General features: G+C 33.9%; 4 protein-coding genes and 1 non-coding gene across 5 annotated transcripts in view; 3 read left to right on the top strand and 2 right to left on the bottom strand.

Annotated features, from left to right (window-relative positions):
* The window catches only part of LOC133182217 (COMM domain-containing protein 10-like), a 249,974-nt gene that overhangs the window by 20,556 nt on the left and 201,420 nt on the right, over positions 1-27,998 (top strand). The window lies entirely within an intron of this gene.
* Positions 3-10,800, bottom strand: LOC133182215 (26S proteasome non-ATPase regulatory subunit 8-like). Its single transcript, XM_061316971.1, has 8 exons — positions 10,667-10,800; positions 10,227-10,299; positions 8,102-8,204; positions 4,867-4,960; positions 3,818-3,916; positions 3,639-3,712; positions 515-626; positions 3-286 (listed from the first exon to the last, which is right to left on the bottom strand). Exons 1-8 carry the CDS (start codon positions 10,772-10,774, stop codon positions 152-154), a joined length of 798 nt encoding a protein of 265 aa, XP_061172955.1. The 5' UTR covers positions 10,775-10,800; the 3' UTR covers positions 3-151.
* LOC133182213 (protein FAM98A-like) lies at positions 10,793-26,740 on the top strand. The gene is made up of 12 exons (XM_061316969.1): positions 10,793-10,916; positions 13,604-13,752; positions 14,133-14,189; positions 14,650-14,730; positions 15,189-15,283; positions 15,442-15,552; positions 15,840-16,034; positions 16,382-16,481; positions 16,574-16,650; positions 21,097-21,199; positions 21,611-21,853; positions 26,484-26,740. Exons 1-12 carry the CDS (start codon positions 10,879-10,881, stop codon positions 26,549-26,551), a joined length of 1,317 nt encoding a protein of 438 aa, XP_061172953.1. The 5' UTR covers positions 10,793-10,878; the 3' UTR covers positions 26,552-26,740.
* LOC133182209 (poly [ADP-ribose] polymerase 1-like) overlaps positions 15,117-27,998 on the bottom strand; it is a 550,802-nt gene continuing 537,920 nt past the window's right edge. The window contains exon 35 of the mRNA XM_061316963.1: positions 15,117-15,127. Within this exon, the coding sequence (XP_061172947.1) occupies position 15,127 (1 nt within the window). The 3' untranslated portion in view covers positions 15,117-15,126. The remainder of the gene's footprint in view (positions 15,128-27,998) is intronic.
* Positions 19,447-19,519, top strand: Trnas-uga (transfer RNA serine (anticodon UGA)). Its single transcript has one exon. It is a non-coding gene; the product is annotated as a tRNA-Ser (tRNA).

Genomic DNA, 27,998 nt, shown 5'->3' with positions numbered 1-27,998 from the left:
AGTTACAAATGTACATGTATCATTTATGTATCATTTTACAAGTACATTTGCAAGAGAATTGATTCTTTCGCATTCTTATCACAGTCATTGAAAAAGAATCATATCTGCAGCTATTAATGTCCATGAAATCAATATTAAAGATGTCGGAATACTACACAATCATTTCTAGTTCTCTGGCATACTCTATGGTCTGTTCGGCTAACTGCTTGGCTGGAATCACTTCATCAGTATCTTTCTTCTCGTGCTGAAAATGGAAGAACCCATCTGGAGGCAGGGTCCATCCTCTCTAAAATCATATACACAATTGTATTTAACTTGATTATATAAACAAACAAAAAACTCGCAATTGTCAACTGAGAAAGAACACTTTAATTCTCAATGTTAATCGATATTTTCCCTCTTTTAACTGATGATAAAGCATTATGATAATCATATTTAGTCAATAAATATGCACTATCTTCCAATAAAAAGATTGAGAATGTAATGTTAATCCCAAGACACATTAAAGGGTTACCTGAACAGCGTAGTCTTTCATAGGTTTTGCATTTTCAAAAAACAGCATTCTAGCTGCTTCATTAAGTGCTATCTTTTCATAAGCCTTCTCTATACAACTCGCAATCTCATTTCTGGGAAAAAAAAGAAACAAGTATCCAACCTTCAAAGTGCTTTTTGTGTTTATAGTGGTGGCATTGAATAAAGACTTAATAAGTTGTTAATACAATAATAGTCAAGTGATGTAATTAAATTATCTCCTGTCACAAACTGCAAAATGGTAAGAATTAAATGGGGAAAGCTAGATGTTGACCTGTCATTCAATAAAATCAAAAAAGAAGAAACTAGAAATATGTCCATAGGACATGAATGCCCCGCCGAGGGTATATTAGTAATGCAACATTTTAACACAAATTGAGAAAAGTGAGGTCAAGGTCAAAGGAAAGGTCAAGGTAAAAAAATATTGATGCAGTTGAATAGCTTACATCAGTATGTATCAGCATATGAAGTTTGACACTAATTTAAGAAAAGTGAAGTCAAGGTCAAAGGAAAGGTCAAGGTCAAAAAATGTTGATGCAGTTGAATAGCTCTCATCAGTATGTATCAGCATATGAAGTTTGATAACACTATCTTGATTGGTATCTTTAAAACTGATCTAAAAACTTATTTAAGAAAAGTGAGGTCAAGGTCAAAGTAAAGGTCAAGGTAAAAAATATTGATGCAGTTGAATAGCTCTCATCAGTATGTATCAGCATATGAAGTTTGTTAAAAATATCTTAAATGGTTTCATTAAAACTGAGCTAAACAGTAATTTAGGAAAGGTGAGGTCAAGGTCAAAAGAAAGGTCAAGGTCAAAAAATGTTGATGCAGTTGAATATCTTACATCAGTATGTATCAACATATGAAGTTTGATTACACTATCTTGAATGGTATCTTTAAAACTGAGCTAAACACTAATTTAAGACAAGAGGCCCACGGGCCTTATAGGTCACCTGAGTATCATGTATCAACTCTGCCATGAGCCCTGCCCTAACACCAGAGCCCTGCCCTAACACCAGAACCTTGACCCAGGGGACATAAAATTCACAATTTTGGAAGAGGCACCCTTACATATCATAACTATACTCTTTATTCATCAGCTTAATACCCAGGAGAAGATTTTCAAAGAATTATTGCATTTTTTACAACGTAATCATTAGAGCCCCGCCCTAACACCAGAACCCCTGACCCAGGGGCCATGAAATTCACAATTTTGGAAGAGGCATCCTTTCTCATCATAACTGTGCATTCAGTTTGTTTGCTAGATACCCAGGAGCAAAGAAGATGATTTTTAAAGAAATAATGCATTTTCACTAAATATCCAACAGAGCCCTGCCCTAACACCAGAACCCCTGATCCTGGGGCCATGAAATTCACAATTTTGGAAGAGGCACTCTTGCTCATCATAACTATGTACTTAGTTACTTTATTTAATACCCAGGAGCAGAGAAGAAGATTTTCAAAGAATTAATGCATTTTCACTATATAATCAGTAGAGCCCCGCCCTAACACCAGAACCGCTGATCCTGGGGCCATGAAATTCACAATTTTGGAAGAGGCACTCTTGCTCATCATAACTATGTACTTAGTTACTTTATTTAATACCCAGGAGCAGAGAAGAAGATTTTCAAAGAATTAATGCATTTTCACTATATAATCAGTAGAGCCCCGCCCTAACACCAGAACCCCTGACCCTGGGGCCATGAAATTCAAAATTTTGGAAGAGGCTCTCTTGCTCTTCATAACTATGTACTTAGTAAGTTTATTTAATACCCAGGAGCAGAGAAGAAGATTTTCAAAGAAATAATGCACTTTCACTATATGATCTATATAGCCCCACCTTAGCACCAGAACCCCTGACCCTGGGGCCATGATTTTCACAATTTTGGTAGAGGACTCAATGCCTATTACAATCATGCCAACAGTTTGACTGCTTGATGTCCAGGAGTAAAGAAGAAGATTTTTAAAGATTGTATTAATTTTGATAGTTTTAGCCCCACCCCTCAGGCCCCAGGGGGGTAGGGATCATGAATTTCACAATTTTTACTTCTCTGCACCCATAGATGCTATATGCCAAATTTGGTTGAAATTGGTTCAGTGGTTCCAAAGAAGAAGCTGAAAATGTTCAAATGTTAACGCACGACGGACGACGCACGCCGACGGACGAAAACAGATAGCAATAGGTCACCTGAGTAAACTCAGGTGACCTAAAAAGTGAGGTCAAGGTCAAAAGAAAAGGTCAAGGTCAAAAATGTTGATGCAGTTGAATAGCTTACATCAGTATTTATCAACATATGAAGTTTGATTACACCATCTTGAATTGTATCTTTAAAACTGGACTAAATACTAATTTAAGAAAAGTGAGGTCAAGGTGAAAGGAAAGGTCAAGGTCAAAAAATGTTGATGCAGTTGAATAGCTTACATCAGTATGTATCAACATATGAAGTTTGATTACTCTATCTTGAATGGTATCTTTAAAACTGAGCTAAACATTAATTTAAGAAAAGTGAGGTCAAGGTCAAAGGAAAGGTCAAGGTCAAAAAATGTTGATGCAGTTGCATAGCTCTCATCAATATCTATCAGCATATGAAGTTTGATAAAAATATCTTGGATAGTTTCTTTGAAACTGAGCTTTGAAGAGAGCTAACGATACATTTCATTTACAAACATTCTTTAAGTGGATTGTTGAAATCCTTGTAACATCAACTTATTTGTCAATAGTTGTCTCGGTTTTAAAATTGATTGTACTCAGAGCATAGTTTTGTATACTGAATCAGTTGGGAGACATAAACACTATATGCTGGTGATGTTGCAATATTACAACATAAATAAGGGAAGTTGATGATGGAAAATCTGAAGTAGTCCTGTTATGCAGTTTAGTTATTAGTTGACCATTATCATCTATAGTCAGTAAAACATCCAAATATGAAACATATGTGGCAGACTCTTAGTGTCTTTAATTTTGAGTTTACTGGGATATATAAAGTCAACACATGAATGAAAGTAACTATTGTTAATTGATTTGTCGACTTCAAGGCCAGAGCAAGAGTTTTTTTTCTCATGTAGAAGTTTTTGAGGAATATAATTCTTGTTATCCCTATACCTACCTTATTGTATCTAATAGAATATCAATAAAAAAGTTATAATTTTCTGCTGGAACATTTCCTTTTGCAAGAAAAACCTGTAAATAAATAGACAAGTATTTAGTACATACATCCCTAAAATATTAAAATATTGTATCTTCAATATTTTACCACTTTGCAATAAAATAAGATTTACACTATACCTTGTTGTAACTGCCTTCCATCAAGTATTGCTCCATGGAAACAGGATGTTTTATGTAAATGTTATTTTGTAATTCTTTAACTGGTAAAAGTTCTAGTTCCTGAAATATAAACCAAAATCTGTGATTCCAGACTCACTGACAAATCTGACATATACTTAACATTAATAAATGCTTCTCTGCTATTGCAGTAGTTCAGTAAAGTGAATTTGTTTTCAGCTTACCTAATCAGATGTTGGTTTTTTTTTTTTTATTATACAATGTTTACACAATGCTTTGCATTAATATCAATAAAATAAAATTGCATACATGTAAAACTAGATATCACAAATGTAACCAATCTATTATAGAATTATGAAAATTATTTCCAAGAGAGAGACACAACTAAAAACAAGTGCAATTTGAATACTTATCCAGTAAAAAACCTTATTCAGTACTAGAGATTGCAATTCTTATATACAATAACCAATTTACTAGCCACAGTATTTACCACTTATGCTCCTACAACCAGTTTCCTAAAAAAAAAAAGAGACTATTGCTCTACTTTTTAACAAAACAACACCCCTTTGAGTCCCTGAAGAGTCCTGAGATAGAGATGATAATTTCAAACTCTGAATATCTTTATGATTATCCTTATAACAAGGTCTATTAAATTTTATACTACCATTAAAATGTGGGAGGAGACCTAGTAAATACTTTTTATACAACACTGTGATAAGCTTCTTGACACAGCTGTAGCTTAAATTGAAATACCAATACTTAGAGTGAAGGTCTCTCCACGTTCTAAAGTATAATGAGGAGTCGAACACTATATCGTGGGTTCAAATTCCACTGAAGGAGACTTGTCCTTCAGATGAGACCATATAAACCAATGTCCAGTGTTGCATTATTGATGCTGGCAAAAAAAAAAGATCCCTTACTGCTCAATGCCAGTCAATGGCCATGAGTGCAGGCCAACTTTTTAGCAATTCATGGCATCCTAACAACCTTATCATATATTTACATGGATATAGTCTGCATACAGTTGATGGTGCCATGTGCTTCATACTTACAGTGTGAAACTCTGCCAATCTGTTCTGTGCCAATAGACAGAGGAGATTCAGGCCCAGTAACTGGTATTTATAAGTAGATTCAGGGAGGTTGTCTCTGTGGAGAAAAATAAACCATAAAGAAGTTAAGACTTTGATTCGCTTTATAATAAATGGCAGTGAACTCATTGTTTTAAAATAGAAATTTCCACATGTTGTGATATAGGGAATGAGAATATTGCTGTGTAATTTTAAAGCATTAAATGAGTTTGCTGGAAACAGTTTTTTCCTCCTTCCTATGTCCAAGTTATATTGTGAACATTGTTTACTACTTGATTATGAACAATTTTTCTATACAGCAGATAGAAAATACACTGTAATTAATAAAGATGTGTGTTTACATATTAATTACAATTTAAATAACTTACCTCATTTGTGAACAACCTAATTTAACAAGAGGCCCATGGGCCACAAGGCTTATCTGAGTCAATAAGGCCCTGCAATTCTTCATCAGCAGATTTTTTTCTATTATATATTCCTATGTATTACTTTGATCCCCTTTGGGGCCCCAACCTACTCCCAGGTGTCATGATTTGAACAAACTTGAATCTACACTATCTGAGGATACTCCCATTTTCATATGACTAATCATGCAGGGTTCTCCACAAGGGGTTTTACCATGGCGTCCCGCCATGGTTAAATTTATGTGCACCATGGTTAAACGAGCTGCGCCATGGTTAAAATGGGCGGCCGCCATGGTTAAATTTTTATTGCATTTTAGTATTTACACCTACTTTTTAATGACTTGAGTAGTTAATTGTGTTTATACTACGACTGCCATGCATCTGGCATGCCTCGAGGGAAAGCGGACTGTGCAAACAAACACGGTCGCTGATCGGCGACTATGCTGGGAAGCGTGACAATGGAGGGTGAATCAGCTGAAGATCAATATCTTGAGAATTAATTATCCTGTAGTATACAAACATGTAATTTCGGGAAATTCCAACGTGTTCACTATTTGATAAAAGATCATAACGAGCAGTAGGTATGCCCAGAAAAAAATGAGCCCTTTCAAAATTTCCTATTCTTTGTATTTAATCAATTCCTCATGCTTTGTTTTCAAGTATTAACTTTATTATCTTTCTGATAAAATTTACGTAAGTGCCAATCGTCGTCTTAGTTTTAGAGTTACCTCCTGTTTTTATGAAACTTCGCATGGCACTATTCTTAGCACGGGCACATGGAGGAAAACTCAGCGAAAATGCAATATGTAGAAAAAATAACGTTTAGAGAAAGACAGAATAGAGAAAGCAAAATTCCATTAATGCAAATTAATGCCCCTGGTTATACTAAGTTACTTTTACCATGTATGCCACCAGTAAGTTTTCATAGATCATGCAGTTAAAAAAAGCTTAGGCATTAGTAGGATGTCAGCTTTCATTTGTTTGTGTGTCTGTTAACTTTTTTTTAAAGTACTACCAATTCATCAGTTTTTGTCATATTTAAATAAAACTTTTTATATAACAGGCAACATCAATTCTGTATATCAGTTTTTGAAAACTGTTGCCATGGTTACTCTATCAAAACATTATTTTGAAATTCCTTCAAAGTGTTCCTACAGTTTTGGACCAATTTTGGTACATTTGTAGAGTAATTAAGATACATAATCCTTTTTATTTTTAATTTTTTAGCTTAAAAAATTATTGGTTATTTCAACTTTTTGTGCTGCAGTGGTTAAGTTTTGTGAATTAACCAATTGATTAATGAAGGTTAGGAAGTCTAACATGCATTCGTGTTTTTGGTCGCATTGCGCATTCGCGCAGCTTCCTCCATGGTTAAATTTTCAAATGTGGAGAACCCTGATCATGGCTTTGCTTTTCTTGAGAAGATTTTGAAAGATGTGACAAAACTCTACCCTTTGGGGTCATGATTTTAACAAACTTGAATCTACACAACCTGAATATACTTCCATATCAATATGACTAATCATGGATCTGTTGTACTTCAGATGAAGGTTTTTAAAGATTTTTTCCCCCATATGTTCCTATGTAAAACTTTGACCCCCCATTGTCACCCCATCATACTAGCAAGGTCAAGATTTCAACAAACTAGAAGCTACACTACCTGAGTATGCTTCCATGTCAATATGACTAATCATGGCTTAACTGTTCTTGATCAAAAGATTTTTAAACTATATATTCCTTTGTAAAACTTTGATCCCAAATTGTGGCCCACCCTACCCCCAGGGGTCATAATTTGATGAAACATGAATCTACATTACCTGAGGATGTTTCATTATCAATATGACTAATCATGGCTTTGCTCTTTTTGACAAGAAAATTTTTACACTATATATTCCTATTTAAAACTTTGATCCCTCATTGTGGCCCCACCCACCCCCTGGGGGTCATGATTAGAATAAATTTGAATCTACACTACCTGAAGGTGCTTCAATATCCACATGACTTATCATGGCTTTGCTGTTCTTGACAAGATTTTTAAAAGATTTTCCTACATATTTTCTTATGTAAAACTTTGACCCCAAATTGTTGCCACCCAACCGCCAGGGGTCATGAATTGAAGAAACTTAAATCTACATTACATGAAGATTCTTCCATATCAATATGACTAATCATGGCTTTGCTGTTCTTGACAAGATTTTCTCTATTTATTCCTATGTAAATCTTTGACCACCCACTGTGGCCCAACCCTACCTCTGATGGTCATAATTTGAACAAATTTAAATCTATGTTATATAAATAATGAAGGTTTTACATAAGTTTCAAATTTTTTGGCCAAGTCGTTCTTGAGAAGAAGATTTTTAAATGATGCCACTAAGTTTTCATGAATTCTTAATCATCTCCCCTTTGAATAGGGTGGGGCCCTTCATTTGAAAAAACTTAAATCCCCTTTCTCCAATGATGCTTTGTGACAAATTTGGTTGAAATTGGCCCAGTGGTTCTAGAGAAGAAGTTGAAAATATGAAAAGTTTATAGACAGAAGGACAGACGAATAGCTAGACAGATGGACAATGGACAAAATGTGATCAGAAAAGCTCAGGTGAGCTAAATATAGCATACATACTTTTATGCATCATGATGAGATGAGATGAATAAAATTTATATTATGCAGGATTTCATTAATTTGTTTTTTTGTGTGTAGATTCTTCAAATTGTAACATATTTCTTATTTTATTCATGTTTCTATAGCATTAACAAATTTCAGAGGTTATTTTATCCAAAAGCTTCTAATATCGTACTTGTAGTCCATGTAGTAAGACTTTAACTGGGCCATGTATCGCTCAAAAACTGGGATGTCTCGTTTTGCAATTGCCCACTGTGCACCAATCTCCAGAATATCTCCTTCAAGAGAAAAGCATGTAAAGAAATAAAATTTACAATTTATACAATACAGCATTTGTATACATGATAAAAAGTGCATTTTAGCTAGCAAAAATATATACAAATTTTTTTCCAGACCCACCTACCCAAAATGATGTTTTCCATATTTTTCTATTAATATCCTTAAGATTTGACTTTTAAGCACAAGATTTTGTAAATTATGCAGAAAATATGAGTAAATTCACAATAAACAAATTTATTCCTTGTTGTACTTACATGTCTTAATATCAACATTGACATGATGACAATTAAAACAAGAAGATGTCAAAAATGTTTTCAAAACTACTAGTACTACATATGCAGTTCTAAATGTGTAAACTGTGTAAAATTGTAAAAATCTTGGGTAAACAGAGAGAAGACAGATCTGCTTTTTCTTTTGTTGCAATATTCTATTTAGAAAAGCAACTGAAATGAGACACCATTCTGTTCACTCACTCACTGCAAATTCCATGCAACCTTAATGGTTCTGTATGCATATAATTATTGATGAATCTAAAATATTTGGTAAGAGATTTTCATTAAAAGAATCACAAAGTGACTGTTGCAATTATTCTTGATTTTATTCCAAGAAGATCATTTTACAACAACAAAAACATTATGATCTCATTGTATATCCCATTGGAAAGAAAATAAAGCCTTTAATTACAAAGTTAAATGACATCAAAGAAAATATTATTTCCTTTAATTTCCTAATAGAAAATTGACAGTCTGACACTCATCTAAGGTTCCTCTGTTCTTGAATTAAACTTTTGACCAGCTTTTAGAAAGATCAACATTTTTATTGGTTTAAATTGTCTGATCAGTAGCCCAGACAATCAAAATAAAAAGTGTGAAACATGACTGAAGTTGGGTTAATAACTTTGGGAATAAAAAAAGTTTTTAAAAAAGAATGGAAATGTTGCACTCATTTATGTAGATGACAAATTTTGTAAAATTTCTGAAAGTGTAGCACAAAAAATTCCCTAATGAAATACTGATTTTTTCCTCCCATAGGACTGAGTAAAATCTGTATTTTATTCCACACCAGTTAAAATGCGACACTCCACAGAATCAGAGAAAAATGAACAGATTGATTTTTCTATCTCCTACATGATCAGTAAAAACTGACTTTGATATAAGTGACTGAATACCAAATGGGGGATAAACCACCATTTAGTGAGCTATGTCCAACCAGATAATAGACAAATTTCATATTTGTAAGAGTTATTTTGTAGAAGTAACACCTATTTTTCTCACTTTATCCTTTGTAACTTACCTGTAGACAGTTTAAATCTTTAAATGTCTTTTGACAAAGAACTATGCACGGTAACTCCCTATTCCCGCCTACATTTTACAACCATTTAATTCAATATTGATGACAATTTGGCCATAAAATCTTTAATACAGTTCCTGATCGCAAGATTTTAACGGATCTTTGCTTTGTTTATTTCAGAAAAAGTACAAAAAGTACATTGCAATGTTCATTCTATTAATTTAGTTTTTTTTGACGGACTCATAAAATCGCGTGCGGACTAGTAAAAGTAAAGAAGCACTAGTCCGGCCGGACTATAGCCTAAAAATGTTAGTGTCGAACCCTGCTGAATAAACATCATTTATTACTTTTTTTTCAGAAAACGAGGTTAAAAACTAAACTTTAAAACCGTAGAATTCGATTTTGGGGTCAAAAAGGCTTAAAACCTCATATTTTTTATTTTTTTCAATCGCTCACATGATCTCATATATATTGAAGTCGCCTATGGTGACACTATATTTTAGCACGTTTTTCTGGGGACCGATAAAATCGTTCCTCATGCTGGTAGCAGGAAACAAGATTATTATATTTTTTAGCTTTATCAGATACTGCCCTCTTTAAGTTGGTAACATTAAAGAGGGAAAACAGTACCTTACACCAGTTGACCCTATATTGACCACGCAAAGTGAAATAATTTTGTGAATGTATGTAAGTCATCTATAATATATTTCTAGATTAAAGAATTTACATACTTGCCACCAGAAGTTCTTGTTTTGATGGGGAACTCTCATTTGTTGGCAAAAATGTGACTCCCGTTAGTGCGATCTAAAAGTATCATTGTTACAAAACTGTTGTAGTGTTTGTAATTTAAATATCCATACATACCTCACCAAAAAAAATCTTCAAAAATTGTTCAAGCTTCTCAGTAAACTAAGTAACATTTAATTATTTTTTCGATTCAAAAAATTTGAATTATAAATTCTTTAAAAGAGATATACACAAAGAAAAATTATAAAGTATTAATTAAGTAAACTGTAGTATGTAAATGTTCTAACTTCTTGTACACAACAAACAATTATATATAAGAGAAAATTCGAGCCACAATAACAATGAGTAAGCTTTTTTGGATGCAGTAATTTTAAGCAAGTACTCCTCGTAAATTCATGAAATATAATCTAAATGAAAATAATACCTTCAATTTTGTCAGAAATTCTCCGCATCTATCTAAGTTCGGTGGCTTCTTGTCCCATTCTCTTTTCAAACTCTGGTACATTATCACGATTTCTTTGAGCGATGCCATGTTTTTCTATTCTGCAGAAAATAGGATCTCCGTCCTGATTCGCTGAAATAATTTGCACTTGCGCAAAGCTTACTTCCTCTGCCGGTTGTGCAAGAGGAATAAGCATGGAAAATGATATTCTTGACACTCTGGAAGATGTAGGGTGTGTAAATTTACAGCATGATGAGCACATGTATTGGCAAAAGGAGGGGGGTTGTCATACTCTACTGACACCAAAGGGCACGTCTATGCAAGTTCAGCAATGTGAATGTTCTATACTGACAGACTCTGTTCAGAGTCTGTCAGTATAGAACATTCATTGTAGCTATGGAACATGATTTTTAAAAGCACTTCTCAATTTAAAAAGCAACATTTTATTTTTAAGAGGCTTCAAAACTATTTCCAAAACGGTTTTATTTTTTGAAATTGGTTGAAAAATGAAAAAGTTATAATAATTTTTGTGTTTTCATTTTTTAAATCTTGAAACAAAAAGTGTTGCCATTTTTTAAAAAATCAAATAGACAAAATCTACTGAGTTGTAAGTCTTTATTTAATGCAAAGTACTTTATGACAATTATATAAACGAAAAAATATGCATTAAGATTTTTTTCCCATTGTATATCATCATTTGAAAAATAAATATGATAGGGTCAGCAGAATTGTAAAGTCTGAACTGTCTCTGCTGTGGTAAACAATGTCTTTTCATTCTTAATAAATAAAATAGGGGGAAAAAACACTATGAGAAATATCAATACATGTATTTAAAAACATGATATTTCTCCAGCTAGAGTTCTTTGATCAGAATTGGCTAAAAAATAAAAATTTTTATACCCCCCCCCCCCCTTGGCAAAAAGAACGAACTACAATATATACAATAAAAATGTATGAAAAAATTCTTACTAGGGTGAAAAAAGATTATTTTCAAGGATGATGATAACTTTGATAATGAAAAAGAATAGGCTTAAAGTTATTAAACTTAATATTATGATCAGAAATTGTGTAATCAAATCTGAAAGCCTCAGCAAGTAAAATATAAGTTAAAGAATAACAAGTGTAACATCCACATTTTCCACATGCACATCAAACTCGCACACATTTTATTTTAGTATTAGAAAGTAACAAAAAAGCTTAACTGGCTATACATCATAATTTTCAAAGAATATTGCATGAGGCAAAAAATGAGGATATGTTTACTGTCACCCATAAATTTATATTTTGTAATATTCATTATGTTCATGGTCACCCATAAATTTATATTTTGGATTATTCATCATGTTCATTTTCAACAATAATTATTCTTTCTCAATTCACTCGTACATTACACGTACCATAGTTTCTCTCAGTAACATGTGATCATGATGTACAAAGTTCTTCTTGTTTCTCTTGTCATTTTCTAAATTTAATTTGAGGACAGGTATTGTTGAAAGTTTTTTTTTTTTAATGACGTAAAACAAATTGATCTAGTAATCAGCTGATTGGCGAGTTGGCTTGGGGGTGGGGGTGCAATGATGTAAATTATCATTTCTTTGTGTTAATTGATGTATTTAGAATAAACTTTCTCTAATTTTTGAAACAATCATTTTTACTTTGGAAAACCAGACACAGACATGTCACGTTGAATATGACACTCATATTGGTCTCGTTGTCGTGCATCATTACACTTTCACCTTACAAATTCAAAACAAACTACAAAATCAAAACAAACTAAATTATTTAAACAAGATATTTACATGATTTTATGACCTCTGGCCCTTCGCAATTTACTAAAATCCTACACACCCGTCACACGTTTAATACAAAGCAAAGGGCAAATAACCCTGTCAGGCAAAAATAGTCCATGTGATTGAACGTGATTTGGTGTTAAGTACAAGGATTTAGAATTATTTTTAGATTAAATTCTCATAGAAAACACGTTTTTATTTTATAAAAATCAGGTTTTTAAGGTGTATATTCTGAAATTCAATTTTTTCTCTTGAAACGAATATTTCATTATTATTTTTTTACCGCTAAAATGATGTGATTTATTTATTTTTACCCATATACACTTGCAGTAATACCTCACGAAGGTTTCCAAAAAACTTTTGTGATTGTACATATCGTCATCTTATTGTATCAGTCCGTAACACACGCCCACCCGATCAATTATTTTATTTGGCAACAATAGTTTAGCAAATATTAGAGTTATCGCCCGTTGCTTTTCCGTCGCTATTCATTGATTCACATTGCTTGATCCTAGATTGAACGTAATATGTGTATCTCGCAGTTTGATGATATGTTTCTCCCCCCAATATTTTGAAACATTCAGGGTTGATATACATAAGAAAAATTATAAGTAGAAAAAATATATACTAGTAAATAAATACATTAAACAAAATACTTAGATCTGGAAAGGACTCGACTCTCCCTACACCATAAAAATTTTTAATACATGTAACGTTATGTTAAAAAAAATTCTGTGCATGTCTCACAACATTTAACAGGTTATTTTGTGACTTGCAAATTTATCAATTTTTTTTTAAAAATGGACATTTATTATTTATAGCCTGCTTAAATATTACCAATTTTAGGGAAAGTCATGAATGATGCAGGATAACCTCCTCAATCTCAAAATGTTATATGAAATATAATAGCCTCTAAAAGGGTAACGCCTAGGATTTTATATTTCAAAACATTTTTCAACATTGGAGGTTATCCTGCAACATTCACAAAAATGGGAACTTTATTTCTTTAACAGTAGATGAAATTATTTTTTTGTGTCCTTCAACTCTGTGCTCTACACTGCTTGCTGTGCTAGATATTACTCCTGGGTCCAGGCAGTTTGTTCTACATATTTGAGTTTTTGCATTGTAGGTACACTGGACCCCTTCTAGATCCATCTGCTTTATCTGAAGCTGTAAATCAGGGCCCTGCATCTACAGAGTTCACTCAGCTGGTATCATGGCTAACAGACAGACTAAAGAGCTTCTATGGTTTGGAGGAAAGCATCCATGCAACTCACTGTAAGATCAGCTGTTTAATATACCCTTACGTGTAACTAATGTCATTAATATAATTTTTCAGTATTGGTATAATTTTTCTTTCCTGTAATTGAAATGATAATTCATTAAAGTGAATATGTGGTGTCAATGTATTTTTATTTAGAATTAGATAATTTTCTCAAGTTTCATTTTGTGAAAAAGGAGATACCAGGCTAATTTTGTGTGTGTGGAGGGGGGGGGGGGTGTTGTAAAAAATTTGAGAGTTTTACTTATTTTTAACTTGTTTCATTGAATATGTGCACATGACACAAGTCCAAAATAGTTGTGTGAGATTCCATTCAGGCACATATCACTGTTGTACATTGATTACAAAAAATTATTTTGATTTTCTGTTATTACAGCCCCTGATGATGTTGCCAATTTTGTAATGGAACTCAGTGGTTTTCTAAGGGAATTAAGTAAGTCTTTGTAATGTTATTACTTGTATGTTTAGGGAAGAGGTTTCATGTATATACATGTACCTGTAGATTATATAATTATGGAGAAGAAGAGTGGTGCATTATCTATGGGAGGATTGTATCAAGCACTTTAGAATCATCAAAAATGCATGGTCAGAATGTTTTACAAAAGTTTGGAAGATGTAGTCTTATAATTATATTGAAGTAATAATAGTAACATAATTTGTAAGCCATTGTATCAAACTCCTTGGTAAAACTGCCAGCCTAAGTTCCAATATTTAAGAATAATAATGACTTTTTTTATTGGAAATTCTTAAAACTCAATTTTTTTCAGCCCTACCCAGCAGTTTCTATGTAGGGCTTACAAGCCAACCAGAATTTTGTTTTGCTGGTTAAGCTACATACATTATCATGGTGTTTTTGTAAAACAAAACATTTATCTGAGGATTTCTGACTGTAGATTGTCCATATAAACACCTGTATGAAGGAGGACCTGTCACACAAAGGCTGAACAATAAGGATAGTGCCCTGCAATTGTTAGGTAGGCCAGATACACAAGATAATGTCTTTTCTTTTTTTAAAAAATATTTCAAGCAAGCAATCAGATGAAAAATATAATTTCTGAACTTAAGAATATTGAATATTGATAAATGTAAATCAGAACAGCTAGTGTAAGGATTTCTTTTTTGGCTTTAAAATGTAATATCAGTTTGATTATTGATATTTACATTTTTGGTAGATGCACAAGGGTGGGGGTCTCTATTTTAATATAATTTAATTTGTTTGCTTGTAATTTTATGCTTAATGATGTGTATATTTCTTACTGAAAATTTGGCGGCAGTTTTAAATTTTGCCAGTGTTGGTTTTATGCAAGGAAATGATCACACTTTCAAAAAAACAAAGGTGGAGACAAAAGAATAAATAAGACTTGCCTCTATAGACATTTGCTTCTATTAATGAGAGTTCTTTCATGAATTTCATTTTGTTTAATTGCTACAGACTACTTGACTTCAGAGCTAGAGACAGCTCATATCCTGGCAGTAAGAAAACCCCAAGAGTTAAAGTCGGCAACATCAGAAACTGAACCTGAAGCAGTAAGTTAATATTGATTGATTCTCAGGATAGCAAGTATTCTTCAACGTTTTGTTAGTGGTTGGCATCCTAGAGAAATATAATTCCCTTTTTTTGCAAATAATTGGGTTTTTTTATATTGCTAGAGGACAAAAACAATTTTGTCTTTTTATTAATGCAGAGTGAGTCGGACATTGCAAAGCATCTGAAGATCATGTTGATAGCTCTAGGATTCCCAAAGCCTCCAGCAAACATCACAGCTTTCCAGCTCTTCAGTAAAGTGGAAACAAAGGTTAATTAACACTCAATCTATTTATTATGTGAAATAAAACATATTGTTCTTATGTATTAACCAAATCTGAATTTTGAAATTTATGAAATTCATTTTTAAAAACATCAGTTTGTTTCAATCTTGATTCATATTTTTTGGACTTAAATATATTCAATTTATGCATAAAAAAATCTTCAAAAGAATTAAACAAAAAAAAATCCTTGACTTTGAATAAGATTAAGTAAATCAAAGAGTAGATTTATTTCAGATGTATAAGTTTTACCATTTATTTGTTAATTATTTAACAGGTGAATGAACTAATGTCTAAGAACCCCGGGGTAATTAGTAAGCCTCTGTTAAAGGCTCGTCTGTCAGACAAACAGTGGGAGCAGATTATGAAAATCAATGACAGCCTGGTCAGAGAGTACACCACAAGGCGTGAAATGATCCTCAAACGTTTGGACGTCACTATACAGTCCTTCATGTGGTCAGAGGCGGCAAAGGTAATGTTTACTTAGAAAAAAAATGTTTCAGTTGAAGGATGGGGGTTGGGATGTTTCACAAGGTATGAGGGACTGCTGATGATGAATTTGACAAGTTTTCTTCAAGACACTGTAAAATCAATATGGGAAAAGTAGTCATGCAAATCTTTTACACTTCAGATAACAATACATTTGGGGGGGGGGGGGGGGGGGGAAGGGGGTGTTGATCATCAACTTGTGATGTTGATACACAAGTTAAACATCAGTTTCTTTTTTCTCTTTATTTATCCTTTTCTGACAGGCCAGAGACAAATTCTGTAATACTTCTTTAGAAGAGTTAAAAAAAATGTGTATATTTTGATGTCTAGAAAAAAGAAAATGAGATAGCTGCTGTATTCCACCCCATCAGAAAGCAACTAAAGGCGTCATGTGATATAACTGTGGCAGATATCTTAGCTGCAAGGGAAGGTTGGTTAAATCACTAGATTTAATCTTCTCTACATGTATTTGCAGTATAATAACAATTCTTTTATTTAAATACAAGTATTCAATGTTTTTAGATTTAACCTATTTACAAAAGACAAGTAGTGGTGAGGCCAGAATGAAGTGTGCAATAAACAAAGTGAAAATTCCTAAGGTAAATCATTTTGTTTTAGTAAAAAAAGCTTTTAAATACAAAATATGATATTTTTTATCATCGATTTTATTTTGTCACTGGAGTCAACAAGCTGACCTATAGTTATTCATTTCACTGTGTGTCATTCATAAACTTTGAACATTTTCAGCCTTCTCTGAAATTACTTATGTCTACTATCCCTTCTGGGACATAGGCTGCCTGCAAGATTTCTCCAGGCCCCTCTATCCTGAGCAATGTTTTCCAGTTCTTACCAAGTTTATCCAATTCTTTTGGTGTCTGCCTCCAGGTCTCCACCAGTTGTTTCTTGGCCTACCCCTGTTGCATTTTCCTTGAGGGTTCCAGGACAAGGCTTCCACCTCCTCTTCGTTATCTCTCTGAAGCAATTCAATCAAATTTCATGTATAGCTTTCATGGATGAAGGGCCACAAAAATTGTGCATTTCATGGTCCCCACCAACATTGGACCTTAGCATTGGTTGAAAACTCTCAATATTCTAAGAGTATTCAAAACTTTCTTCTTAAATCTTGGACTCCTATGGAACAAAGATATGTCACCAATATGTGAGATATGCAATGTATTAGAAGATAGTGTACATCTTCTATTCTCCTGTGTAATCACAGATAATTTTTTGTGGAGAAAAATGAGTATATTTTTAAAATTTGATGTTTCCTGGAAACATATTATGGGTATGTTAGTTTTTACAGTGAATTATCAGGAAAAAAATATTCTAAATAATATTTATTTGCTTTACAATCTATAAACATAAAATGAAATATCAATTTAATAATGAAAGAATGTTAGAAAAGAAAAATTGAAATCTTTTGTGAAAAATTGTTGTAAGAAAACATGGCAAACAAGATATATTTGAGAACATATATGCCTCTCATGTGGCAATATTAAAAAGGGAACAACTTTAAATTTATAATGTGTGTAATGATCCTTGACCTTGTTACTGCAAAATCAACTGGACATCTAGTGTACCAAGGTTGATGTCTGTCAAGCAGAGGGTTCTTATTACTGTATAAGTTGAATTTTTAGTGAGACCCAAATTTAGCCCAAAATATTGGTATATATTTTTAGCGAGAAGTAATTTTAGTGATTTTATAATGTCAAGAAAGAAATCTATAATAACCGATACATGTTAAATTGTTAGTGGTATTCAATTTTACCGATCTCAAAACCCTCGCTAATAATGCCAAAATTGAATCCTTGCTAAAAATTCTGCATATATCGTAATCAATCAATATCTCCCTATGTTTACCAGTAGTATCTATGTTGTTTGACCTACAAAATCAATAGGGGCACACTCCTTAAGGAAAACCAATACACCAAGTTTGATGTCTGCCAAACAAATCATTCTCAAAGTATGGAGCAGACAATATCTTCCTATGTCTAGAGTAGTGTGACCCTTGACCCTTGACTGTCAGCTCAAAATCTACACTGGTCAATTACCTCTTAGGGGAAACTAGTTTACAAAGTTTGTCTAGCAATGTGTTCTCAAGATATTGAGTGGTCAGTATCTTTTTAATGTTCAGTTTGACCTTGACCTTGTGACCATAAGCAATAGGGGTCATCTACTCCTTATGTAGAACCAGTGCACAAAGTTTGATGTCTGTCAAGCAAAGGGTTCTCAAGATACTGAACTTGTGTCCATTACCTTTGACCCTGTTACCTAAAAATCATCTTAACCTTCAGGGAAACCAATTTACCATATTTGATGCCTGTCAAGCAAAGGTTATTTAAGATACTGAACAGACAATATTTTAATATGTTTCAGAATACATGTAGTTTGACCTTGATCTCTGACCTTATGAGCTCAAAAACTACAGTGGTCATCTATATAGGGGGAACATTTGTACTAAGTTTCATGCCTGTCAAGCAAAGGGTTCTTGAGATACTGAGCAGTCATTAACTTCTTATGTATAGATGACCCTTTGATTACTCAGTATTAAAATTGTGATCTTAAAATCAATAGTGGTCATTTACTCCTTAAAAAGAACCAGTATACCAAGTGTGATGTCTCTCAAACAAAGGGCTCTCAATATATTGAATTGTCAATATATTTCTATTTCGTTTGACCCTTGACCTTTAACTCTTACACCTCAAAATCAATAGGGGTCATTTACTCTTCAGGGGGCACCAGTGTACAAAGTTTGATGTCTCAAGCTTAGGGTTCTCAAGATATTGAGTATTTTTTCTATTGCCAGTTTGACCCTTTGACTTGTTGGTGCCCCTTTTCAAGGGGTAGAAACAACAAATAATTTATATAGATATGTAGCAATTTGCTTTTGAAACACTCATATTTGTACATAGTATCCACCACTTGAGGAAACCAGTCCTCAATGTGTGATGGCTTGAGGTCAGCATTTTAGACTTTGGTGATGGTGGTGATGTTGAACAAGAACCCTTGTGCTACCTGTATTCAATAATAACCTTTTCTAAATAATGAGATATTTTAAAAATAACCATCTACCATAATTTCAAATTTATGACCCCTGAGTCTGTTCAGGTTCCAGTCAGGCCAGGTTGTTAAATTGTAGTGGTCTGACGGGTCCGATGGCCGGTGGCCAGATAGCTCAGTTGGTAGAGCACCTGACTGGAGATTCAGGGGCACGGGTTTGAATCCTGATCTGGTATGTTGGATTTTTCTCCTCTCCCATGACATTTGATGCAATGCCATGCCCTGGAAGTGACAGGTGAAAGACCTGCCAGGGAAGAGCCTGGGTTGGTGTCTTCGGGGGCCAAAGACCTTTAAGGAGGTATGAATGTGGCGGTCAGATGGGCTCGGTTGCCGGTGGCCAGATAGCTCAGGTGGTAGAGCACCTGACTTGAGAATCAGGGGGCCCGGGTTTGAATCCTGGTCTGGTCCGTCACATTTTTCTCCTCACCCGTTACAACATATTAAAATGCACCATATCTTTTTATGCCCCCGGATCGAAAGATCCCGGGGGTATATTGTTTTTGTCCTGTCTGTCTGTTTGTCTGTTTATCTGTTTGTCTGTTTATCTGTTTGTCCGTTTGTCTGTTTGTCCGTTTGTCTGTTTGTCTGTCTGTCTGTTGTCAACTTTAACCTTGCCCATAACTTTTGATTGGTTGGAGCTATGACTTTCATATTTCACATGTGTATTCCTTGTGACAAGACCTTTCTTTGGGTACCATCATATTTGACCTTTTGACCTTGACCTTGGAGTTTGACCTACTTTTGCAAAATTTTATGAGACTCTAACCTTGGCCATAACTTCTGAACAGTTGGTGCTTGGGGTTTCAAACTTCACATGTGTATTCTTTGTGACAAGGCCTTCCTTTGGATACCAACAACTTTGACCTTTTGACCTTGACCTTGGAGTTTGACCTACTTTTGAAAAACTTTAACCTTGGCCATAACTTTTGAACAGTTGGTGCTTAGGGTTTCAAACTTCACATGTGTATTCCTTGTGACAAGACCTTCCTCTGGATATCAACCACTTTGACCCTTTGACCTTGACCTAGGAGTTTGACCTACTTTTGAAAAACTTTAACCTTGGCCATAACTTTTGAATGGTTTGAGCTAGGGCTTTCATACTTCACATATGTAATCCTTGCGACAAGACCTTCCTTTGGATATCAACCACCACTTTGACCTTATGACCTTGACCTAGGAGTTTGACCTACTTTTGAAAAACTTTAACCTTGGCCATAACTTTTGAATGGTTGATGCTAGGGCTTTCATACTTCACATATGTAATCCTTGTGACAAGACCTTCCTTTGGGTACCAACCACTTTGACTCTTTGACCTTGACCTAGGAGTTTGACCTACTTTTGAAAAACTTTAAACTTGGCCATTACTTTTAAATGGTTGGTGCTAGGGCTTTCATACTTCACAAATGTAATCCTTGTGACAAGATCTTCCTTTGGACACCAACCACTTTGACCTTGACGTTTGACTTTTATTTAAAAAACTTTAACCTTCGCCATAACTTTTGAACAGTTGTATCTAGGTCTTTCAAATTTCACAGGTGTATTCCTCGAGACAAGACCTTTCTTTGGGTATCAACATTTCTTATCTTTTGGCCTGGATTTTGAGTTGCATTTGAAGAAACTTTAACCTTCGCCATAAGCTACCATACGGGGGCATCAGTGTTTCACAAACACATCTTGCTGAAATCTCCACTTCTGAACATCTAGCAGGCAAACTGTGTGCATGATTATAATAAGCATTTAATTCTCAACCAATTCAGATTCCCTAATTTCAGATATTAGGCTAAAGCTAAATTAGTCAAATATTGAAAATGAATAACATCAGTAAAAATTCTTTACTCATGAAGACAATCAAACTGCAAAATGTGTTCTTTACCAAAAAAAAAAAATTGAAATTCAGGTAGATAAAGCTAAGTTGGTCATATGGTATGTTGAGAAACTCAAGATACTTAAGTGACCATTAAGATATATAAACCTCTTATTAACAGGTACCAGACAGGGGAGGGAGAGTGTGGGAGCAGGAACCACCCCCTCCAGAAATGCCATCCTTCATGAAGCGAGTGGATCAACCCCAAGGTCAAAGACCACAGTGTTAGTAGATGGCTTGATTTTGTAGAAAATTTTAAGCTTGTTTTATACTATTTTGTACTTTGATACTTAAGACAATAGGAAATCAATTTGAAGTTCATTGTATATTTTGGAATATTTCTAAATTTTGATTATTGATGCGATATCATTGTTATGACACACAGAATATACTGTACAATCACATATTTTCATGGGGTAAAATTTTCGTGGTTTGAAGGAAAAAATGTTGGTTCGTGGCGATTGATTTCATGCATGAAGAAGTGTTGAGTTATTTTACATTTGGTAGAGGGTGAGACTTTGTTGGTCTGGCCATACTGCAAAAATAACGAAAATTTGTGATTTCACAGTTATTTTTTATTGATTAACATTGTTTTCCTAAACAATTGACTTGTAATACAATTTTCCTTCCATTAGCTGGCAGAGGTGGTCGAGGCGGAGGTAGACAACATGACAGAGGTGGGAAAGTCCAGGGTGGCTGGGGGGATAAACAACAACAGAGCTATGGAGGGAACTGGAATCAGGGAGGGGGAGGATATGGAGGGGGAGGAGGCAGAGGGAGGGATCATTACCAGGATGGGGGTTATCAAGGAGGGTACCAGGGAGGAGGGTACCAAGGTGGTGGCAATCAAGGTGGATATCAAAATGGGGGATACCAAGGTAAGAAATTAAAAAAATTAGGGCATGTAATATATGGGCCTTTCAACTAATTTTTCAAGTTTCACATTAAGGACGGATAACTCAAGTGTGAAAAAACATTCAACAAATTGCTGATTTAGGAGTTATTGTTTATAGGAATGGCATATAGGCTCCTTCAATTGGTATTGTAATGTACACAAAAGGGTTCCTTGTATTGTTGTGTACATAGGGGGCTTGTCTTCTGGATTGTTAAATCTAAAATAAATTAATAAAATTTTTAATGTACTTTAAATACACTTCAAAAGTTCTTACAATAAAGATTCTGAACTTTCAGACAAGAAATACAATGTTTTTAAAAAAAACGTACCACACCTATATACATAAACTCTACGAGGGACAAAAGCTCTCGTCTTGGAAAAAAATACCCCCACCCACTTCAGCACCTGTATCTGGAATCTAAAGCATTAATTTATATCCTAAATATTGGTGTGTCTGTCAGTCGTCAACACACGTTCAATCAACATAAAACGGATACAACTTCTTCAATTTGGAGGCTCATCTCTCCAAATCGACCAATAAATTTTAAGCAAATGTCTAAACTTGCACTTTATCCAGTAAAATACATGTAGGGCGAGACGAGCACTACAAAAAAATCTTATGAAAGAGTTTGGTTTAAAGACACTCTATACACTTAAGTAAAATGTTTTTTGGACATTGAGAAAATTATATTATAAAGTGTAAATATTTTTTTTTTATATGTAATTTCCAGCGTAGGGTACATGGCATTTACCCCCAGGAAAAATGTTCAAAGACAATGGAGTATTGATGAACAGATATCACTGTTGTTAATTTAAGTGGGGAAAATACATCCAAATAAAGTGTTCAGTTGATTTATCTTGGCCTTTCAAAATGTTAAGAATGCTTGAATTGACTACAAATTGAGTATTCAATGTAGATTTCAATTATTCCATTTTAGATCAAAGGGCAGATTGCTCTGATTTATTAAAAATACATGTATCACAAAATCAGAACTCTTTAGTGTGCAGTGTATAGAGGGTTCTTAACTTGTTTCTCAAATAAGTTTTACTTACAGAAAGATTTTAATTCTGCTATTAATGTGTACAATGTTGTGTTTTCTTTATGAAAAAAACCGTTAGCAGAAATGAGACTGACATAGGTTTCATTTATCAGTCTAATTCTCAGCAAACTCACACTCCAAGGAAATAGGGATATACATGTAAATACTTAGAACATTGTGAGTGTTCATTTTTTTTAATTTTTCATTTGCTATAAGAAAAAGCTAAACATCTACCTACATAAACGGACAGATTAATGTTGAGTTACTATATCAATAAATTTATATGCATATAGAAGATTCCTGGTGGTCTGCAAATGGTAGGTGTAAAACATTTTAGAAGAAGAATACTTTTTATTACATTTTCAACAGGGAAATACTGAAATTTTATTAAATAAAAGTGATATTTTATCACAGTGTGAAAGAATATCAAAGTGATCTTTTGTCACAGTCTCATCAACAATCATCCATACACTACTGTAGTAATGCACTCTACTGGACTTGCTACAGATGCTGAATCTGACCTACAATTTCAGGATGAGTGACTAGGATAAAGTTTTTGGAGCAGATCTCATTTCCAAGTAATTATAAGCCCTATATTGACCAAACTTGCGTGGGGATACATCAAAGGATGCGCTCTACTGGACTTGCTTTGGATGCTGGATCTGACCTACATTTTTCAGATTAGTGACCAGGATAAAGTTTTTGAAGCAGATCTCATTTCCAAGTAATTATAAGCCCTATATTGACCAAACTTGCGTGGGGATACATCAAAGGATGCACTCTACTGGACTTGCTTTGGATGCTGGATCTGACCTACATTTTTCAGATTAGTGACCAGGATAAAGTTTTTGAAGCAGATCTCATTTCCAAGTAAGTGTAAGTGGCTCTAAATTCGCTCTTGAGTACATCTGGGAGGACAAATAAAAAATTCTGAAGACACGTTTTTTTCTTAGATTTCTTTATGTGTATTTGAAGTTTTGACTCTAAATAGGACAAAAAAATGTTTGAATAGATAATCAAGTCAAAAATAAATATTTTATTAATGTTTAAAATATTTGTCACGTAACAAATGACAGACATATATCGTAACATGACAGACGTATGATAAAACGTGACATGATTAAATTACATTTCTGATGCATAGCAGTACAAATAATCCGTAAAAAATAAAATTAAACAATTTCTTAAACAATGCAAATTTTTTTTTCACTCTTACATATAAGAAAAAAGATTTTGAAGCTACTTTTGATGCACAAACTGATGATCGTAACACTGACAGACTCCTTTACTTAGCCAGCCAAATAAACCATAAACTTTCATTATTTTATCAAAAAGATAATGTTGCCATAAGAAATGGACATTATTCAAATTTTGATTCCTTATAGATTTTAAATTTGAATTTTTAAAAAATAAATCTCTGCTATACGCTTTGTAACATACAAAATTTCCACCATGTCTGTCATGTTACGATATTTCTTGAGCAATACCTGTTTGAAACGAGCCAATAAAATTTATCATTCAAAGCTTATCTTTTATTCTAGGAATTTATAATACACAAGACATCATTTTTTATGAAAATACTAATGAAATTTAAAAAATATAAATTATTTCATATAGATCAAACCTATATCGTAACATGTACGGATGCACGTAACCCTGACAGACTCGTTTTAAAAACTGCAAGAAAACAACTACAAAATTGTATTGTTTAAGTTTTAAAGACAAATTTTGCCTTATGATACACTAATATTCTTAAATAAAAATACTTTTTTGGTTTAATTCACTGAACGTATAAATCTGAATGCACCCGTTTGATTCACGTAACATGAACAGACATTCGTTTTGTCCGTCACCATTACGATAGTATTCAGGCAATGTCTGTCAATCGGTACGTTATGTAAGAAATGTCAAATTTTAAGTGTCTATGTAGTGATGAAGAGCGTGCAAGTTCATATTTAAAAAAAAAAATCCAAAATACACCTACTAGCTGACAATATTTGATGATATGTGTTAAAATCTAGGATAAAGACAAGTTATATTTTCATGAACGTAACATACTTCGTGTAACGTAACACTTGACAGACAAACGTTCGCGGCTTCTCGGGCCCTCTCTGTTGCTCTTCTTATCGAAATGTAAACACATTTGCATAGAACACTGGAGAAAATTTTAATATTCATAACCTTTAAGTCAAATGTATAAGAAGAAGCATCTCCAAGCTCCATTCTTAAAATAGAACGTAACGCCCACTTGCCATGACAGACACCGGAAGCATCCCACAGATTTGTTAATTTCTAAGCACACGTGCTTTTCTGTTGAATCTGCGATCACTTATTTGATAAACAGGTAAATTTTCTATCAGTAGACAAGAAAGATAAAATAGTTTGCATAAACAATGGCCCATTTTATAACAATGTACCCGGTGTATTGAGTCTGACAGACGTTACGTTCAAAATATGAGAAGAAATAAATTCCAATTTTTCCTTTATTTCAGACATAATGTGCATTAAAATACTTTTGTATGTTAATTTTATCCTTCCTAAACAGTAGTGAATAAAGATATTCTGTGTACAAGGTATTATCGCCGTATATTTGACTTTTATTTTGACATGGTTGAAAATGTCCCCCTACACATGCGTAATTCTAGTGGAATTATCAAATTCATTTCAAGAAAAAAAAGTAAGTTGATGAAAAAATCTGCTAATTTTATCTTTTTTATATATTTGCATTATACTTTTCAATACATTTCTTATTTCAATTTTTTAAATAATTTATTTTATATTCCTCTTGTTAAAATCATAGGTCAAGATGTACTCAAGAGCGAATTTAGAGCCAAGTCCTATATGAACCAAACTTGCATGGATGATACATCTAAGGATGCACACTACTGGACTTGCTACGGATGCTGATTCTGACCTACAATTTCCGGATGAGTGACCAGGTTGAAGTTTCATTTCCAAGACACTATAAGCCATATATTGACCAAACTTGCATGGATGATACATCTAAGGATACACACTGCTGGACTTGCTTCAGATGTTGGATCTGACCTGCATTTTCCAGATGAGTGACCAGGTTAGTGTTTTTGGAGCAGATCTCATTTCCAAGTAAATGTAAGTCCTATGTTGACTTATCTTGCATGCATGATACATCTGAGGATGCACACTACTGGACTTGCTTCAGATGCTGGATCTGACCTACATTTTCTGGATGAGTGACCAGGTTAAAGTTTTTGGGAATAGGTCCATTGCAAAGAAACTATAAGGCCTATCTGAACCAAACTTCCATGGATGATGCATCAAGGGACGAACACTCTCAAACTTGCTTCAGATGCTGGATTTGACTTACATTTTCTGAATGAGCGACTAGTTTAAAGTTTTTAGAAAAGTCCATTCCCAAGTAACTGCAAGCTGTATCAGACCAAAATTGCTTAAATGTTCCATCTAGGGATGCACATTACTAGATTATTAGTTTAGTGTGGGACTTCACCTTAAAGACAACAATTGTTGAGGTGAGCTCTGTAATCTCTTATTACCTATGTTATTGTTTAAATAAAGACCTACACTTTATTACAGGTGGTGGAGGAGGTCGAGGTAGAGGTCGGCCAGGAAGTGGGCGTGGCAGGGGGAGGGGCCACTATTAAAGGCGTGCTTTATACCTCTTCAAATTATTCAAATTCTAAACATTTAGATAATTTGGTGCCAATTCCAAGACGCATTTGGTGCCAACTCCAAGACAGAATTTAAAAAATTATAGCAAAAAAATTTGCCCATTCTGTTACATGTCTATTGCTTTGTTTATTAGTTGTTATAATAAACCATTATTGAAGTAATACTGTTTGAATCATTTTAAAGCCCTTATCATTAAAGATGTTTGGTATTGTGCTGTACCAATGATGGATTGATTGAGGGTCTGCACATGACTGTTGATGAGATTATTGTTGGACAGGATGCACTACTCTCTGGATGATAATTGTGGAGATATTGACCTTTTAACTTACTAGTTATACTTCAGAAGTAATATGGAAAAAAAATTCAAGACATCAAGATACATGATGAAATATTCATTTCATTATGACATCTTTAAATATGTAGAGTTGAAATTGACTTATAAAGATGGATTTCCCTCTTTGCCTTTGTTTTCCACACAGATTGTTGCAGTATATACTTGTATTGTCACCAGCAGCAACAAATTCCTAATTGTAAGCAGACTTTGTTTACAACTGGTACATTTTGTGACCTATGACATTAAATGCCATGAGTGTCAGTCCATCATATTGACTAAAGCAGCAATTAGCTATAGGCAGTGGCAAGAGCACTCAGAAATTGAAGGGACGCAAGGTCTCCCAGGAAATGCCGATTGCCATGGATACAGAGGCTTCAGCACTGTGGACACAAAGGGTTTCTTTGGGAGAGAGAAATAATGCTTAAGAATACACAACACCACAATGCTTAAATTAAACTACTCATCTTGATATGATGATTTAACAAACCACACATGATTAACTGGGGAGTAACAGAGAGATTTATGCAAGTCAAATTTTTGTTACAATTATTATACAGTTAACAATGTATTTTGAAAATGCAGCTTCATACCCATAAGAAGGAATATATGGTTAAAATGGAATAAGTGCACTTTGCTAAATTTACTTCATATGTAAGAAATAACAAATAAGGTCATTAAGCGATGGTGTGATGACAATGAAGCGATAACGCAATGAAGATGATGCGATGGCGTGACAATTCGCGATGACGATGGTGCGATAGCACAATGGAGCGATAGTTAACATCATGCCATCGCGCCGTCGTTATCGCACCATCGTGTCATCGTTATCGCGTCATTGCACTATCGCTTAATCTCGCTATCGCGTCATCGCACTGTCACGCCATTCCATCATCGTAATCGCTTCATCGTTATCTGACCATTGCTTCATCGTCATAGAACTATCGACCCAAACCTCGATGGTGCGATGATGCGACAGTGAACTACATGGCCCTATCCAGGTTGCATAATTCACTAAAATGAAACAGATATTTTACAGAATATTTCCACTAATTTAAACCAAAAGTTACATTTTATTATATTTACGC

This window comes from Saccostrea echinata, unplaced genomic scaffold, assembly GCF_033153115.1.
Source record: "Saccostrea echinata isolate AGI-Se365-2 ecotype Australia unplaced genomic scaffold, CSIRO_AGI_Sech_v1 ptg000009l, whole genome shotgun sequence".
NCBI classification, from domain to species: Eukaryota; Metazoa; Mollusca; class Bivalvia; order Ostreida; family Ostreidae; genus Saccostrea; species Saccostrea echinata.
Note: the sequence above shows the minus strand (reverse complement) of the source record. Positions and strands in the feature narration are given on the sequence as shown.